Source organism: Taudactylus pleione, unplaced genomic scaffold (assembly GCF_031769625.1).
Source record: "Taudactylus pleione unplaced genomic scaffold, aTauple2 ptg000203l, whole genome shotgun sequence".
NCBI lineage: Eukaryota > Metazoa > Chordata > Amphibia > Anura > Myobatrachidae > Taudactylus > Taudactylus pleione.
The window spans coordinates 5,508,111-5,524,302 of NW_028284605.1; the positions used below are offsets into that span (position 1 = coordinate 5,508,111).

A 16,192-nucleotide genomic window follows, 5' to 3' on the forward strand; every position below is an offset into this window, starting at 1 on the left:
TCGAGAGTCACACCCCATCCATGGTCCTTGGGACAGTTCACAAAAAATAAATCTAGATTGTGTGTTTGCGGATCCTTGCGAAAATGCAAATGAGCACTTTAGCACCAAACCCTTTTAACTGTATAAAGTTTTTATTGTTTTTTTCAAAAATTATGCTGATGAGTTTAGCTTCATTTATGTGTCCAATTATGCATTGGAGTTATGGGTCTTCAACTCTGTCTATATTACATGTGTCCCTTCTTACTGTTTTTTATTATTAAGAAAGTGTTCCAAGAATCAGAGAGATTAGCTGCAGCTCTGAAATCACAGCGGCGTTCTCATGCCGCAACTAACCAATACGGAGCAAAGGTGCTCTTCTTACCTGTCATTTGTGCTGGGGCTCAGTTTTGCTAATATAGTTGTATTGCTTTTGGATAAAAAGGAGAAAGAGGAAGAAAGAGAGGATCCCTTTGGAACTACCATAGGAAAGCAATGAGGTGGTATTTTTTTCCTGTGTTTTTTGTTATACAATATTTTTCTATGTGGCAATACAGGTCTCAGCCAGCCAAATGAGTTTGAATGGGGAAGGTCTGAGTCCATTTAATACCTCGGGCTCTTTACCACCCAAACTTCCCAGTTATATTATCCTATGCCTAATGTGCCTAAAAGGAAGGATGGTTTATGTCCACAGGCTCAGAAATGTAATACATTGTTGCAAGAGAAGGTAGAAAGTTGTAAAATGTGATAGAATTTCAGGAGATTAATTTTATTACTTGAACCTAGTACAGGGAAAGCATACTGTATACTATATAACTGATGTCATTTGTGTGTACATATTATAAGGGAATGGTGCATTGTGTATTTCTAATATCTATTCACTGGTCACCTTCCCAAATATAACAGACAATGCCTCAATAATATCAGATCTACTACTAGACATAGGTGCTTCTACTGATTAATTAAAAGATGAATAGATATGGAGGTGGTAGCGGCAGGGGAGGGGGGTAATCCTTATTTTTAGGATATCATTTAACAAGGGCCTCCACCCAGAATTAGCTGATAATGACCCTGACATACAAGTACCATAGACTGAGCCTGTGTCTTCTACATCTACTGATCAAGAGGATTTGCTCTCATTCTGTACTAGTATAATAGCTGTGTGAACAGTTTGGTGTTCCTGAAACATTTCTCAGTTACCTACCTGTGAGACTGAGGATACAGAGGACGATGATGACAATCCCCAACAGGATGGAAACAACACTCAATAGCCTGGCCAAGCGTCCTAATCTCCGGGCTCCATCCACATCTCCCTGCTGCAAGCTGTTCCGTGACTAATCATGTGGAAACAAAGAGTAACACAAACCACTATTATTTAGTCTGAATTTACATAAGGATATACCCTGTTTATAACTTGCCTTTTATATTCACTTTTGTTTTCACAACATTAATAAATAAAATGGCTTTTTGACTCTAATCTATTGTTAGTTTATTCGTTTGTACAAACCTTTTTGCAACTTTTATTAGCTGCATTGCAATAACTTCCTCACTTCCATCTATGTTTTTAAGCTAGGCATTTAATCTATACATATACAGTATATATATTTCTGAGAAAATTGTTTAAAGTACTCGGAGATGGTCTGAGCTGTCATAATCCAAAGGCAATAAAAGAAACAAGATTAGAGATACAAGCCAAGAAAATAAAGCCATGGGTTTAACAAAAGTTGCAGGAAGGCAAAGGCGGAACTCCCGGAGATTGTGGAGTCACTGGCCTCTGGGTACCTGCTGGCAAAGGGGTATCAGGGGAACACAGATAAATCTTTCTATAACCGCTGCCATCGTGTCAGGTGGCAGTTATAGATGGATCTATTTGTGGGGTCTGGGGAGCCGCTGTTTTATCTTCATGCACCACCGAAGCCGGCTGGTGCAATAAAGTTTTTTTGTTTACTGTGAGTCACAATAAACAAAAAAAAAATTATTGCACCAAACACCTGTGGTGTCTGAAGATATGCAACGTGGCAGTCAGAGGACGGTGACATGTAGAGCAGGCAGGCACAGCCAGAAGTCCCAGGAGAAGGTAAGAGGAGCTGGAGGGATAAGGGACAGGAGCTGGAGAAACACTGCAAGACTGGCAAGAGAAACAGTGGGGGCTGACTGAAGAGACAGAGCAGAGCTGACTGGAGAGAGAGAGAGGGCTTACTGGAAAGACAGAGGGGTGCTGTCAGGAGAGACAGGGGGCTGGCTGGAGAGACAGTGGGGGCTGACTGGAGAGACAGTGTGGGATGACTGGAGAGATAGTGGGGGCTGCCTGGAGAGACAGTGGGGGCTGACTGGAGAGACAGTGGCGGTTGACTGGAGAGACAGGAGGCTGGCTGGTGAGACAGAGAGAGGCTGGCTGAAGAGACAGTGGTGGCTGGCAGGTGAGACTCAGGGGGAGGGTATGGCGCCACCATCTATTTTGCCTCCAGGTGCCTGGCATGAACCCCTGAAGGAAAGCATATACAGAAACCAACACAAAGCAACATGAAGGTGGAAACATTGAAATATCACTATAGATAGCAGAATGGAAATGGCAGAACAGGAGTGCTGCTGAGTATTAACAAAGCATCCCTGAGACATCACTGCTCCATTAAAAAAACACAAATTGAATAATATATAATTTTTTATATTTTTGTCACATAACATAAGCAATCTAAATTACATTATTTTACTGGACATTTTGAAATAAAATAATAAAATATATTTTATTATAACAACAACATAGAGTTTAAATTAACTTCTCTTTTGATCCACCCTGGAATTCTGCAATCTGTTTAACATTTCACCCACAGTGTCCTCATAATGCAGTACTGCAAGAACAAAAGGCTCAAAGCAAAATGTATTTGAGAACTATTCTTAAGCTGGGTACACATCAGACGATGTGTACCCAGCCCTATGTCACGGGCGACGGAACCTGGCATGCGGCAAGTGCATACACACTTAACGATGCCGGGTCTGACGGGGGGAGGGAGGCGCCATACTACATTCTGCAGCATGGCATCATTAGCGACATCCCCTTGTCGGCCCTGCAGTAGGGGTGGCAGTAGGGGTGATGGGCGATGCCGTTAACGACCCAAGGGAGCGCGCATATCATGGGTACCCACCAGACGATGTACCCGATATGTCGCTCTAATCCGCGGGATAAGATGATATATCGTTTAGTGTGTACCCAGCTTTAGACTTTATCTACTATAGGTTCTTAGGAGGAGATGTATCAAGCTCTGGAGAGAGATTAAGTGGAGAGAGATAAAGTACCAATAAATCAGCTCCTAATTTTAATTTTCAAACAGCCTGTAAAATGGCAGTTAGAAGCTGATTGATTGGTGCATTTATCCTTTATCTCTCCCCAAGACTTGATACATATCCCCCTTAGACCTTATATAGATATGTTAACTGATATTCAACTGCCCAACACCTATTTACATCATGTCAAAAATCCTATTCTCTAACTCCAACCCCATAAAATAATAGTATGTTTAATCCTATATGCCAAGAAAACATAAAATTTGCTTGGATACACTAAGATCTAAATAAAGTAAAGTTGTTCTCAGTGACATCTTGAGTGTGTGCTTATATCAGAATGCCAATAACTTCAGCGATCAGTGCTCCTTAATATAGCTTGTTAAAATACAATTATATGAGGGATCATTGATCCCTATGGCAAATGCTCTTGCTCATTCCCAAACCCTCAAGTGGCCAATGTTCTTCTGTAATTGCCAGATAGTACCCAATGTTCACACACTTTTAATACAGCAGCATTATATTATTTCTTTGCAACTGACTAGGCAAACAGACTGTAGTAAAATATGCGATTCTATCTATTCCATACATTTCAACATTCAGTTATGTCTGGAGCCCAGGATTAAACGCATGATTTCTAGAGAGAGTTCCTAATGCTTGATTTTAGATTGAATGTGACCAGCTCATGAAAAGCTCATACTTAACACTTAACAAGCTATAGTCTACCTCAGAAAGTGCAGTGTATGTAAACTTCGGGCGGGTTGTGTACGGGATGCCGGTGCTCGGGATCCCAGCAGTCAGAATCCCGACGCAGGCATCCCCACAGGGTTAGGATACCGACACCTGTTGGTAAGTATCCTAACCGGTATGCAGTCGGGAAGCCGGTGGACGTAAGCCCGACAGCTGGCTTCCCGACTGCTTTATCCCGGCAAGGGTTAAATGACAGGTGTCTAAATCTAGATGCCTGTCATTTTGCCGACGCCGGGAGAACGGCGCCCGGCACCCCGATCAAAGTGATGCACCCCTCTGGGATGTTAGGGTTAGGCTAGGGGAAGGGAGGGTTAGGCACCCCCAGGGGCGATTTAGGGGTAGGCACCCCCCCGGGGGACTTAGGTTTAGGCGGCGGGGAAGGGGAGGTTCGGTTTAGGCACTTAGAGGGGGGATTATGGTTAGGCACTTGGGGGGAAGGTTAGGGTTAGGCACCCCTAAGGAGGGTTAGGGTTAGGGAGTTAGGTTAGGTTAGTTGATACTTACCTGGGGACAATCAGGATTTTCAGCCATGTTGGCCAGCCGCTGTCTGGACTTGCATCCGGCGGTAGTTCAAACCGATTCCTCCTAACTATACCCCTAAACCTAACCCTTTCTCCCTGCAGCCTAACCCTAACCCTGCCCTTAGTGCCTAACCTTAACCCTCCAAACAGTAAATGTGTTTATTGCACATAACATAAATGGTTTACAACAAGTGATACATAAGTGTAACATATTCCTGGCATAAGCAGATGCATATGCTACACTTGCCAGCCAGAACTCATCTCGAGCTCTACATATGGGATGAATTACGCTATTTATGCAACTGCATTTCTTTAAGTATAATTTACACCTACTTTGTTATCAAACTTGCATTAGACCTTTATTGCTCAAAAGTGATATTTGCAGTATTTCTGGAAAAGTTATGCAAACGACAAAAGTTACACAAAGCCATCAAAGTCCTTTCCGTCCAAGGAACATGTCATGTTTGGTTACTGACTTGACATCACTATCTGAGCTACTGTTCCCTAGGTAAATTTAAACATCACCAAATTGAAACATCTGAGTAAAATAAATCATGTGGAAAGAGTGAATATTCATTGGTCACTTCCACAAAAGGACATAACTATGAGACAATGTAAGGAAATTCCCTAATGACTTTTTTTTTACTAATAGAAATAACTGTTGAGAAATTGATAATATTCTGTTCCATAGAAGAACCTATCCGCACAAACCACTTTAGTTTCAATCATCCTTCCCCATTTCAATATGTTACCAATGGATATAATTCTTATAGTCAGGAGGTGCACCCAGGATTAAAAATACACACGAAACAACAACAGAAAACGTATTCCTCATAATGGGCACTCACAGGGAGATGTAGTCGGCATCCCGGCGTGCGGGATGCTGACGGTCTGAATACCGGTGCCGAAATCCCGACAGGTCGGGATCCCAGGCACCAGTATCCCGACTGCCGGTATCCCGAAGGTAAGTATCGGGGTTTTAGGGGGAGGTTAGGGTTAGGTAGCAGGCTTAGGGTTAGGCATTAGGAGGAGGGTTAGGGTTAGGCACCGGGGAGGGAGTTTTAGGATTAGGGTGCGGGGAGGGGGAGGTTAGGTTTAGGCACCGGGAAGGGGGTGTTAGGTTTAGGGTGCGTGGAAGGGGAGGTTAGGTATAGGTACTAGAGGGGGAGGTTATGGTTAGGCACCGGGGAGGGAGGGTTAGGGTATGGGGTTAGAAAAATACTCACCGGTGTTCTCTATGGGTGTCGGGATTCTGGCTGTTGGGTAGCTGCTGTCGGTATTCTGACCAGCGGCATCCCGACAGCCGGGATTTCATACCCAACCACTCACAGGGCGATTGTTTTTCACTCAATTAATAATTGTCAAGTATATAGGGCCCGATTCAGACCCATACGCTAAGCCACGAACGCACGCTATAACCGATAGTCGCCCATCTGCGCATGCGTATGCATCGCAGTGCGCGTGCGCGAACCAGTCACTGCGATCGAGAATCGTGTGCTCTTAGCACAAAGACTGAGCGCTACTTTGAATGACAGATAATGCCATTTGTGGGTGGTAACAGGGGAAGGTGCTTTAGAACTGGGGTGTGGTGCTGCGAACGCAGGTGTGTCTGCTGGGCATCAAAATGGAGTTTTATGGTTGTGCATAATTAGCATGGAAGCATCATTGTGCACATCACTTGGTTGTATTTCAGCCTGCAGTGATTGCAGTGCTTGCGGTGGGGTAGGGTCTACCTCAAGCGATGCGTGCAGCTCCGATGGCTCTCCATGGTTCTGATTAATCACACACTTCCTGGAGATGACATGTGCTAAGAAAGAAAAGTGGGCGTCTTTATACTGGCGTGCGCTCACTCTGCCGCCACTCTCTAAAACATAGAGGGCGTCCTTACACCAGACAGTGTGATCGCGGAATTTGCATACCCGGCACCTTTTGGATGCGAGTGATCACGGCTTAGCGTCCGGGTCTGAATCGACCCCATAGTATTACAGCGGTGTACCCTATAGATAATGATGTCTTAAAACATAACTTTTAACTCATCCTTAAAATAGATCAGCAAAATATTTGTTGTACTCATATTAATTATAACAAAATGAAATTAATTAAAATTGTTACCACCAACCAGATCTATTGTATTATTTATTCATTGTTGTTGCCATATCTAGCGAGCAGTCTTATTAATAATACGTTTAGATGGATGTGTGTCGACCCAAGGACACAATGACACTATAGTATGAATGGTAATATCCAGGTAAGTTACCTATTATAGTATATCAAGGATCTGTTGCCATCGATATTAACCTATAAAAATTAATTTTCTCCGTCCTGTTTACTGTGGATCCAGAGCCTCAGTCACTGTACACAGGTTAAATTCTATTATATCATTAACAGTCAATTCAGGAATTCAATATTCTATAATATATATATATATATATATATATATATATATATATATATATAGGTCAAAACTAGTGTTTTTGTCACCTAGGGCAAGACAGTAATTTGGCGCCCCCTCCCCCTGGTAACTCCCCCGCAGCAGTGCCCCCATAGTGATGCCCCTTCAGTAGTGCACCTATAGTAATGCCTGCTGAGGTAATGCCCCTGTTCTAGTGGCCATATGGTAATGTTCCCATAGTAATGCCCCTGTAGTGCCCATATGGTAATGCCCCCATAGTAATGCTCCTGTAGTGCCCAAATAATAATGCCCCTGTAGTCCCCATATAGTAATGCCCTCTAGTAATGCCCCTGTAGTGCCCATGCAGTAATACCCCTAGTAATGCCCCTGTAGTGCCCATTTAGTAATGCCCCTGTAGTGCCCCCTAGTAATGCCCCTGTAGAGCCTCCTGTTAATGCCCCTGTAGTGCCCATGTAGTAATACCCCTAGTTATGCCCCTGTAGTGCCCAATTAGTAATGCCCCTGTAGTGCCCATGTACAGCCCCCTGCTAATGCCTCTGTAGAGTCCCCTGGTAATTCCCCTGTAGTGCCCCCTGGTAATGCCCGGTAGAGCCCCCTGGTAATGCCCCTGATAATACCCATGTAGAGCCCCCTTATAATGCCCCTGTAGTGCCCCCTGTTAATGCCCCTGTAGTGCCCCCTGGTAATACCCCCGTAGTGCACCCTGGAAATGCCCCCGTAGTGCCCCCTGATAATGCCCCTTTAGTGCTCCCTGGTAATGCTTCTGTAGTCCCCCTGGTAATGCCCCCGTAGTGATGCTTAAACACACACAAAAAAAGAAATACCTTAAACCCGCTCCTGTGACCGCCGCCGTTGGGTCCGCCCGGCTGCTCCTCGGAACTATGGGAGAGACGTCATTACGTCTCTCCCATAGTGCCTGTGAGGAGAGCCGGAAGCTGCAGTTCAGGAGAGAACTCCAGCCTCTGGCTAGCACGGCACTGGAGAAGAGCCGGGCGCCCGCTGGTAATAACATCTCAGCGGGCGCCCGCCTTAGAGTCTCCTATGTTATTTAGTCCCATATTACACTGAATGAAATGGCCATATTTAGGTTAAACTTTGTATTTATTTATTACCAGTTATTTATATAGCGCAGGGCCATAGGGAGCCAGCCCGGGCCTGGGGGAAGGGGCGTGGCCTAATCGCGGGTGGTGTGCCACGTCTCCTTAGAAACAAACACCTTTTTGCGGCACTGGGGAGGGGGCGCTGTGAGCTCGATGCAAATCCATGGGGGGGATCAATCAGTGTGATCGCTTCCCCCCCTCAGGCAGAGGAGACTGCTGCTGCTCAGCAGAAGCGAGTAGTCTCCTATTGCATCCCAGCACACAGCAGCGTGTGCTGGGACCCTGACAAGTACTACCACTCTATAATCTTTGATGTTTTTCATCTCATTTATAGTTTAAATATATCATGACAGCAAAGGGACACCTAGACTGTCTTTATCACATGTGGCTACTGTGTGTGTTAAACTGTTTATTATATTGCGCAGAGTGCCGCTGAGAATGTGCGTCTTTGCTGAAATACATCATGTGACACAAGTATATGAGACTCAAAGACCCCCAACTGTGAACTGGGGCAAAACTTCATTTGTAGAGTAAAAATTGTTATTTACCCCTATGTATGGCAATGGACAACCCTAAATATGCACCCACTTTTATCTGATTACATTAAACTCGCTTGGTTTTACACTGTTCCTTATAAGGGGCCCACTGTGCCGTCTACTTTGTTAGAACTAGTAATAACTTTGCCCTCTCTGGCTGTACACACTGCTCTTCTGCAATTGGTGCGGACCTGGGCATGAGAATGTGTTTCTCAGTTCTGTGCATTCAGCATCTCCACCATATTCATAAAGAAACCAATTTCTATGCAGACCCTTTACGCAGTAGATACCATTTAAGGGATGTTCTGCTCCTGTTCGATTATAAATTATCTCCCAAAAAGCGATGAGCTCAAGTTATATTCAGTGAGCTTCACCAGAACACCCACCCCGGGCACCTGGCACTTTGATATTGTTGTGTGCTTCACTGTTCCTTTTCCAAGCATAACCTGCATTCATTAACATTGCTTTGGATACATTATAAAGCTATACACATACTGTATCCCTCCTACTACAGCTGATATACCACCTCATCAGACAAGACTGTACCGTCATCTGGATATAATTTATAGATCACTTGGAGACTGGGCCAACTGCTAGTCTCACACACTTTTAGACAGATTAGAAATCTGCAAATTGATTAATTGATCCGCTGGTTAAATTAATATTTACTACAGGAATGTTCTGTCCAGTAAGGCTCATAATAATAACTAGAGTTATCTTTCTCTCTGGTGTGCCTAATGCGGGAGGGAGATAAGGAGGGTGTTTGCCTTCCTTTTCTGCAGATTGTGCTTAAATGTGTGTGTATTATTTAGTTTTCACATGTTACAATTTAATTTTATTAACAACATACCTAGTTTATGCATCAGTTTATAAATCAAATTATATTTAGTATATTGATTATATTAAAAGAATTGTAGCCCCACCTGCTTTGGTTGTATGCATTTTAGTGAAACAGAGGTAATTGCAATACAGACATTTGGTATGAAGTATATTACAATATATGAACAACTTCTATGGCACCATTGGCCTGATTCTGAGATGGACGGTATAGAAGAGCCGCTGCGTCCGAACACAAAACAGGGACGGCACACCTCCGTTTTGGGACATGGTACCCGGCTCCTCCCCGGAACATCTGCAGCCTGTCAATCAGGCTGCGGCGTCCAGCGTTCTGCAAGCAACGTCAAACCATCGGACATTTACGTGAACACGGAGAGTTCTGTACAGCTGAGTTACGTTAGGTCCTACTGTATGTCTTTAAGTGAAAAAAGGGGCTGTTATAACAAAATAAAGTGTATTGTTTTGTACAGTAATTTGAACTAGAGTTATCAAGCTATTTATATGAAATTAAAAGGGGACTCTTTCAGCATAGGTTATGCAATGCTTCAAATAAAATAAAATATATTTAAATAATCTGAACCATTGCTACTGTGATATTTAGCTAGAGATAGATAGAAAGATAGATAGATAGATAGATATATAGATAGATAGATAGATAGATAGATAGATAGATAGATAGATACATGCCTTTATGAAGAGATATGCACTTAGTATAATATACTGTATAATATATAATTTGAGCCATAGCTATTTCATTATTTAGTGCAAATAGATTTTTATTAGCTTATAATAAGCAAAGTTACGAAAACAATTTTGGCTGTATATATCAATCTACAGACACATAGAAAATAGAAACATCTAAACAAAAAAAAAAAACAGAAAAATAAATCACAAAGTCACACAAAATAGTTTCTAAATAAATCAAAACAAAATCAGAGCAGATAGTAATAGAAAAAGAAAAAAGGGGGGGGAAAGAAAAATAATAATAATAATAATAATAATAATAATAATAATAATAATTAAAAAAAAAGCTATTCCATTATTTATTTGAGTGAAAGTGAACTGTTTAAAAGAGAGAGAGAGTTTTGGGGGGCAGTTAGTATAAACTACCGTGCCATAATGAGCCACACATACGGCTGTATTTGTTTGACAGAACAAAAAAACATTTGAACATCTGTGTAAACAGAAAGACAAATCACTAGCACTGTTTTATTCTTGGCTGCAACTAATATCTGCCTGTCCATCATCATCATGTCTCTCCTATCCATTATGAGCGTGTATTCATTTATGTATTTATGAATGTTGCGTTTGAGAGGGTTGCTTTTCGCTGTTGCCATACATGAAACATATCTTATTATTTTACATTACAAATAAAATAAATACTTGCCAAACAGTAGAAACATTTCAGGTGGTAAAATATATTGTAGATGATATATAATATTTATAACCTCAATCACTGCAGTAATTATTTGCGTGAAATACACCTATTTATAGAACAGGCAATTTTCTTACTTATAAGGAAGAGTTATGCGCTAACAATCTTGAATCACAAATAAAGTTTTAAAAAAACAGTCATTTATTTATTTATTTTTTAAATCTAATTTCTAAATCTATAAGTATGCCGTAGTAATTATTATAGGAAAAAAGCAGGCAGCATTTGTCTGTCTCTATAAGGAAGCTGATGATCTGGGCGCACACCTACGGCAGTATTTATCTCAGTGATGAGCAGGGAAGCCACAGTACGGGGAGCTGAAAACTAATTTAGTCTAATAAAAAAAATTGATAACATCTGTTATATAAATCACATCTACAAATGTATCTGCTCCAGTATACCTTGTATAGATAATAATATTAATAAGGTTTAAACAGTATATAGTCTGAGCAGTGTAGACAGCAATGTATGTGAGTGGAGTCGGCATGATTTGCCGACAGTCACAACGTCAACATCACATTGGGCCTGATTCTGAGTCGGACAGATCTCTGTGCTTGGATGCAAATGGTGAGTTTTTCCATACAGCGCATGCACAGATGCAAAGTTACGCATTTTTGCAGAACTTGGTTAGACCAGTCTTTCCGTGAAATAGGGCATTTTGGGGTGTCAGAAATGTGAGTGCATGGAACCGCCCTGACTTGTGGGAGTGTCGTGGGCGTGTATCTAGTGCTCTGCGCAATTCGTGCATATGGGGAAAGGAAGCCGAATACCAGGCACCGAAACGCTTAACAATATGTATTAAATCTAAAATAATATGTTAAATGCTTCTCCTAAATAGCTATAGTAGGTCTGGAGGGAAGCAATCGGGAAGCCGACTGCCTATATACCGGCAGCAGGCTTCCCGACTGTCTTATCCCGGCATGGGTGAAATGCCGGGCGTCTAGATGTAGACGCCCGCATTTCCCCGACGCTGGTAAACCAGCGCCCGGCATCACAATCGTAGTGATGCCGGGCGCCGCGAGGGGACAGCCGCGGGGGGGAAGGATTAGGTATAGGGCTCCCGGGGGGGACTTAGGGTTAGGCACCCCCCCGGGAGGGTTAGGGTTAGGCTAGGGGGAGGGAGGGTTAGGGTTAGGCACCCCCGGGGGGGACTTAGGGTTAGGCACCCCCCCGGGGGACTTAGGTTTAGGTAGCGGGGAAGGGGGTGGTTAGGGTTAGGCACTTAGAGGGGGGATTATGGTTAGGCACTTGGGGGGGAAGTTAGGGTTAGGCTTCCCTAAGGAGGGTTAGGGTTAGGGGGTTAGGTTAGGTTAGAGGATACTTACCCATCCACGATCGGGATTTCCAGCGCTGTCGGGCTTCCGCTGCGTCGCACTCTGCTCCTGTCGGGCTGCCGCTGACGGGAATTCATACCCATTCCGGTCTGGATCACCAAAACACAATAAATGGCCAGAGGTAATTAATAAACCACCCAATAGGAGTGCAAATTATATTATGTACTATATATATATATATATATATTATATATATATATACAGTGGTAGAACTATGGGAGACAATGGAGGCCCCTGACTCCAGCACTGAAAGGACACCTCCTCCATTGCCCACAATAGGGCTGTAAATATGTACCCGGAGTGTACCGTTATGGTCGCCCAGTGCATGGCACCTCTTCCCGGCACCTGAGAAGCTACCATAACCATATACTAGTGGAGGGCTCTGTGTCAGACCATCAGATGCCGCTTCTGTCTACCTATAGCTTGTTCCTGCTCATTGATGTCGCTGCTCCTCAGCAGCTTCTCATGTCAGTGTGACTCTGGCGCCCCCTCACCCACAACTCCCGTCCTCCCTGGTGGCTGCAGATCTCCCAGGAGCTGGATGTCAAAAAGGATGCACCAGATGAAGCTGTGGGTAAGAGTGTATGGTAGGCACGGGCCTAGGGCACCAGAGACTGAGTCTGGGGGCAAATCTTTGGTGGAGCAACTTCCTGGCATGTGAAGCAGTCTGCAGTAAACTAGGGATGTGCAGGCTCGGATAGGTTCGAGTTTGAACGCTGAGTTCAGATTTTCCCTCCAAAAAATGGGATGATGATGATGTTTGTCCATGCAAGATGACGTTTTGCCTCTTTCTGAGTTCCGTTTTTTGGAGGGAAAAATCCGAACTCGGCGTGCAAACTCGAACCTATCCGAGCCTGCACATTCCTACAGTAAACTGGGCATTTTGTGATTTGTAGTTCCACCACAGTAGCAGTCTTACAGTATCTTGACTCAAACTCAGTCCTCAAAGCCCCCACATTGGGTGGTTTTCTCCTCTACTAGGGGTATCAGAAGGGCTCCCAACTCACATCAGTTGGTTTTTCCCTTCATCAGGGGTATCAGGAGGGCTCCCCACCCCACATCAGATGGCTTTCATGTCTACATCAGGAGGACTCTGAGCCTCATACTAATTGCACTATACAGGTCACTATCTTATCTGTGACTAACGCATAGTTGTATATACCCGAAAAAGGGAGGGGATATCCACCAAATATACTTTAGTAAAAAAGCCTAATATAAACAAATTCACATATTCTATATTAGTGTTTTTGGGCGGGCGGGCGGACGGGCGGACGGACGGACGTGCACCATATTTATTTTTCTTTCTTTTACTTAGGTAACCAAATTATAACTTGCCTCCGGTCATCTGGGATGAATTTACGCCACTGTGTGTATATATATATATATATATATATATATATTTATTCACAACTAAAAACAGTGACTAATAACGTGGATATCTGGTGTCAAATGTATTGGGCTGTTCGAATTAATTAGTCTTTAACTGTGCAACACATGAATGTTGATTGGGCAAACTGATACTGAGTATGAGCTATTACTGGTAAAAGTCAGAGTAAGGTATAAATCAGATTAAGTCAGATTAAAGTATAAAGTCAGATTAAGGTATAAAGTGAATTAAGGTATAAATTGTATATTGCACACACTGGAAGTCTCTATGAGACTCAGCAAAAACAAGCAATGTGACAAAATAACCTGTGCCCGCTGCTGGACTGTCGCCTCTACCTGCCCTTCAGTGCCTCCAGCGTATGCGGTTCCATCAAAGTCCATCTCAACTGAGTGCTGCCTGAGACCACCCCAGCTCCATCTATATATATATATATATATATATATATATATAGGGCTACATATACATATATATATATATATATATATACCCCCTGTCTCTCTCTCTATATATAATCCCAGCTCCATATATATCTACTGGCTGGGATACCCGGCGTTGCCCGGGTTGAAAACTGGACCCTGAAGTACACCTGCAGCCTATAACCCCATTCCATTAATACTGAATAGGACCCCACTGTTTACTAACATGCTTATAAACGTAATTAACGTGGGTGCAAGGTGTGCTGCTGCTTTGGTGCCCGAACTGCCTCTGTGGCCCCCAGCACTCAGTCACGCACACAAGGTGGGCCGCTCCAGTCAAGGCCATCGAGGGAGGCCCAGGTGTCAGAAATGTTGATTTGGTGCCCGCCCGCTGATTACAGCTGGCGCACTGGCAGGCAGTCATGGAGAGATAGTGCCATCAGTCGCGAGGCAATCTGAGCTTGTGGACTGGCAGCCAGTCAACAGTGGTGGCTCCTGATTGGCTGCCGGTTCGTAAGCTCCGATTGCCTCGCGACTGGCACCAGAGTCATATTGCTCCGGCGCTGTCTGTCCATGTCTGCCACTGCCTGCCGATGTGCCGGCCCCAAATCCACACCTGCTGGCTGCTGATGGCAAACAGGGGAAGGCGAGTTGCTGGGGGGGGCATAATGTGTAAGGGGCACTACTATTGTGTGGGATAATGTATAAGGGGCACCACTACTGCGTGGCATAATGTGTATAGGGGGTACTACCAGTGTGAATACAGGGGGGGGGCGAGCGGGGTGATCGCCCCCCCTAACACAAAGCTAAACACCTTTATTCTTCCGGCAGGGCACTCCTGCACAGTGTAATTTGGGCATATTGTTAATGGCCGCATTGGGTGCGGGCGGCAGGCCGGAGGCATAGTGGGGTTGGCGGCGGCGCAAGTCGTGCAGCATGGGTGGGTCAGAGAAGAAGCGGGGCAGGCCAGAGGAGTAGTGGGACAGAAGGGAGTAGGAGTAGAGTGTGGGTGAACTAGTGGAGGTGTGGGGCGGGTGGGCTTCCGCAGGACAGACAGCAGGTCGGCTGGGACTTCTCACCTATTGCACACACACAGCAACTGCAGCAGCATACAAGTGTGTGCTCAGCTGCTACTGCACAGGAACTAACTGCGGCTGTTATGCCCACTGACAAGGACGGCAGTTACACTGTCATGGACACAGGATTATTCATTAAAAGCTGTCAGACTAGCAGTGGCCAATGAGATCGGGTCTGCATTTTGAACTTGATCTTATTGGCAGGGGCTTATCTGCAGGATCTAATGATTGGCTGCTGTCCTGGAGCTGCAGCTGCTGTGATTGGCCTAAGCAGCTTTGCCACGTTATTTAGAAGTACAGGAATGGATAATCTAGAAATAAGTTTGGGGATAGAGAGGGACATCAGGGGGAAAAGGGGTAAGGGAGGGAGGGGGGTGACAGGGGATGAGGGAGCATTAGCTGGAAGTTGGAACATAGAGAGGGTTAGAGGAGGAGGGGGGAGAGGAGACATATAACAATAAGAGGGAATAAGAAGGAGATCTGGGAGAGAACAGATGGATAAGGTAAGAGCAGGTGATAAAGGATGGAGGAGGGAGCACATGGGACATAGGAGAGAGGGAGGGGGGTATTGTTGTTTGGTTGGGAGATTTGGGGTGAGAAACCTGGATGGATATACATGCAGCCTCTGATGTAACAATACAGACTATGTGGGAGAGGACCTCCAGACCCAGTTCAACAAAAGAAGGAATTGGATTATTGACAGTGCAGGAACCCGTGCAGCCATCTGTTTTAAAGTTAATGTATACAGTTAGTTGAAATTTTTTATTTGATTTTACATGGTGTGTATGTCTCCATTGGACGCAACAGGCAGGCGCCCTGCAATAACTACAGCTGCCCATTGCGCCTTGAAGACATTGGGCACTGCTGCAGCTTCAGATGTTGGCAGCGCCACCTCCTTTTGCACGATGTCATGTCACGCACAAATGGGGCGGGACCGGGACAGGGAGCTTAGCGCCCTAGTTACGGCTGGTATCTATGTATGTGAGGTGAGGAGTTAGGATTAATTCATAAACCGCCCCCCCTAAAAGAAAAGTCTAGATCCGCCCCTGGGTACTACTGTGTGGCATAACCTGAATGGGTTCTGTGTGGCATAATCTGAATGCGGTCTGTGTGGAATAACATGAATGGGCTCTGT

General features: G+C 44.3%; 1 protein-coding gene across 2 annotated transcripts in view; it reads right to left on the minus strand.

Annotated features, from left to right (window-relative positions):
- The window catches only part of TRARG1 (trafficking regulator of GLUT4 (SLC2A4) 1), a 42,903-nt gene that overhangs the window by 9,471 nt on the left and 17,240 nt on the right, over positions 1-16,192 (minus strand). For both annotated transcript variants that reach the window (XR_015879232.1, XM_088477806.1), the window contains exon 2: positions 1,181-1,310. Coding sequence is in view for 1 of the 2 variants with exons in the window: in XM_088477806.1 (XP_088333932.1) it covers positions 1,181-1,310 (130 nt within the window). In the remaining variant the exon portion in view is untranslated. The remainder of the gene's footprint in view (positions 1-1,180; positions 1,311-16,192) is intronic.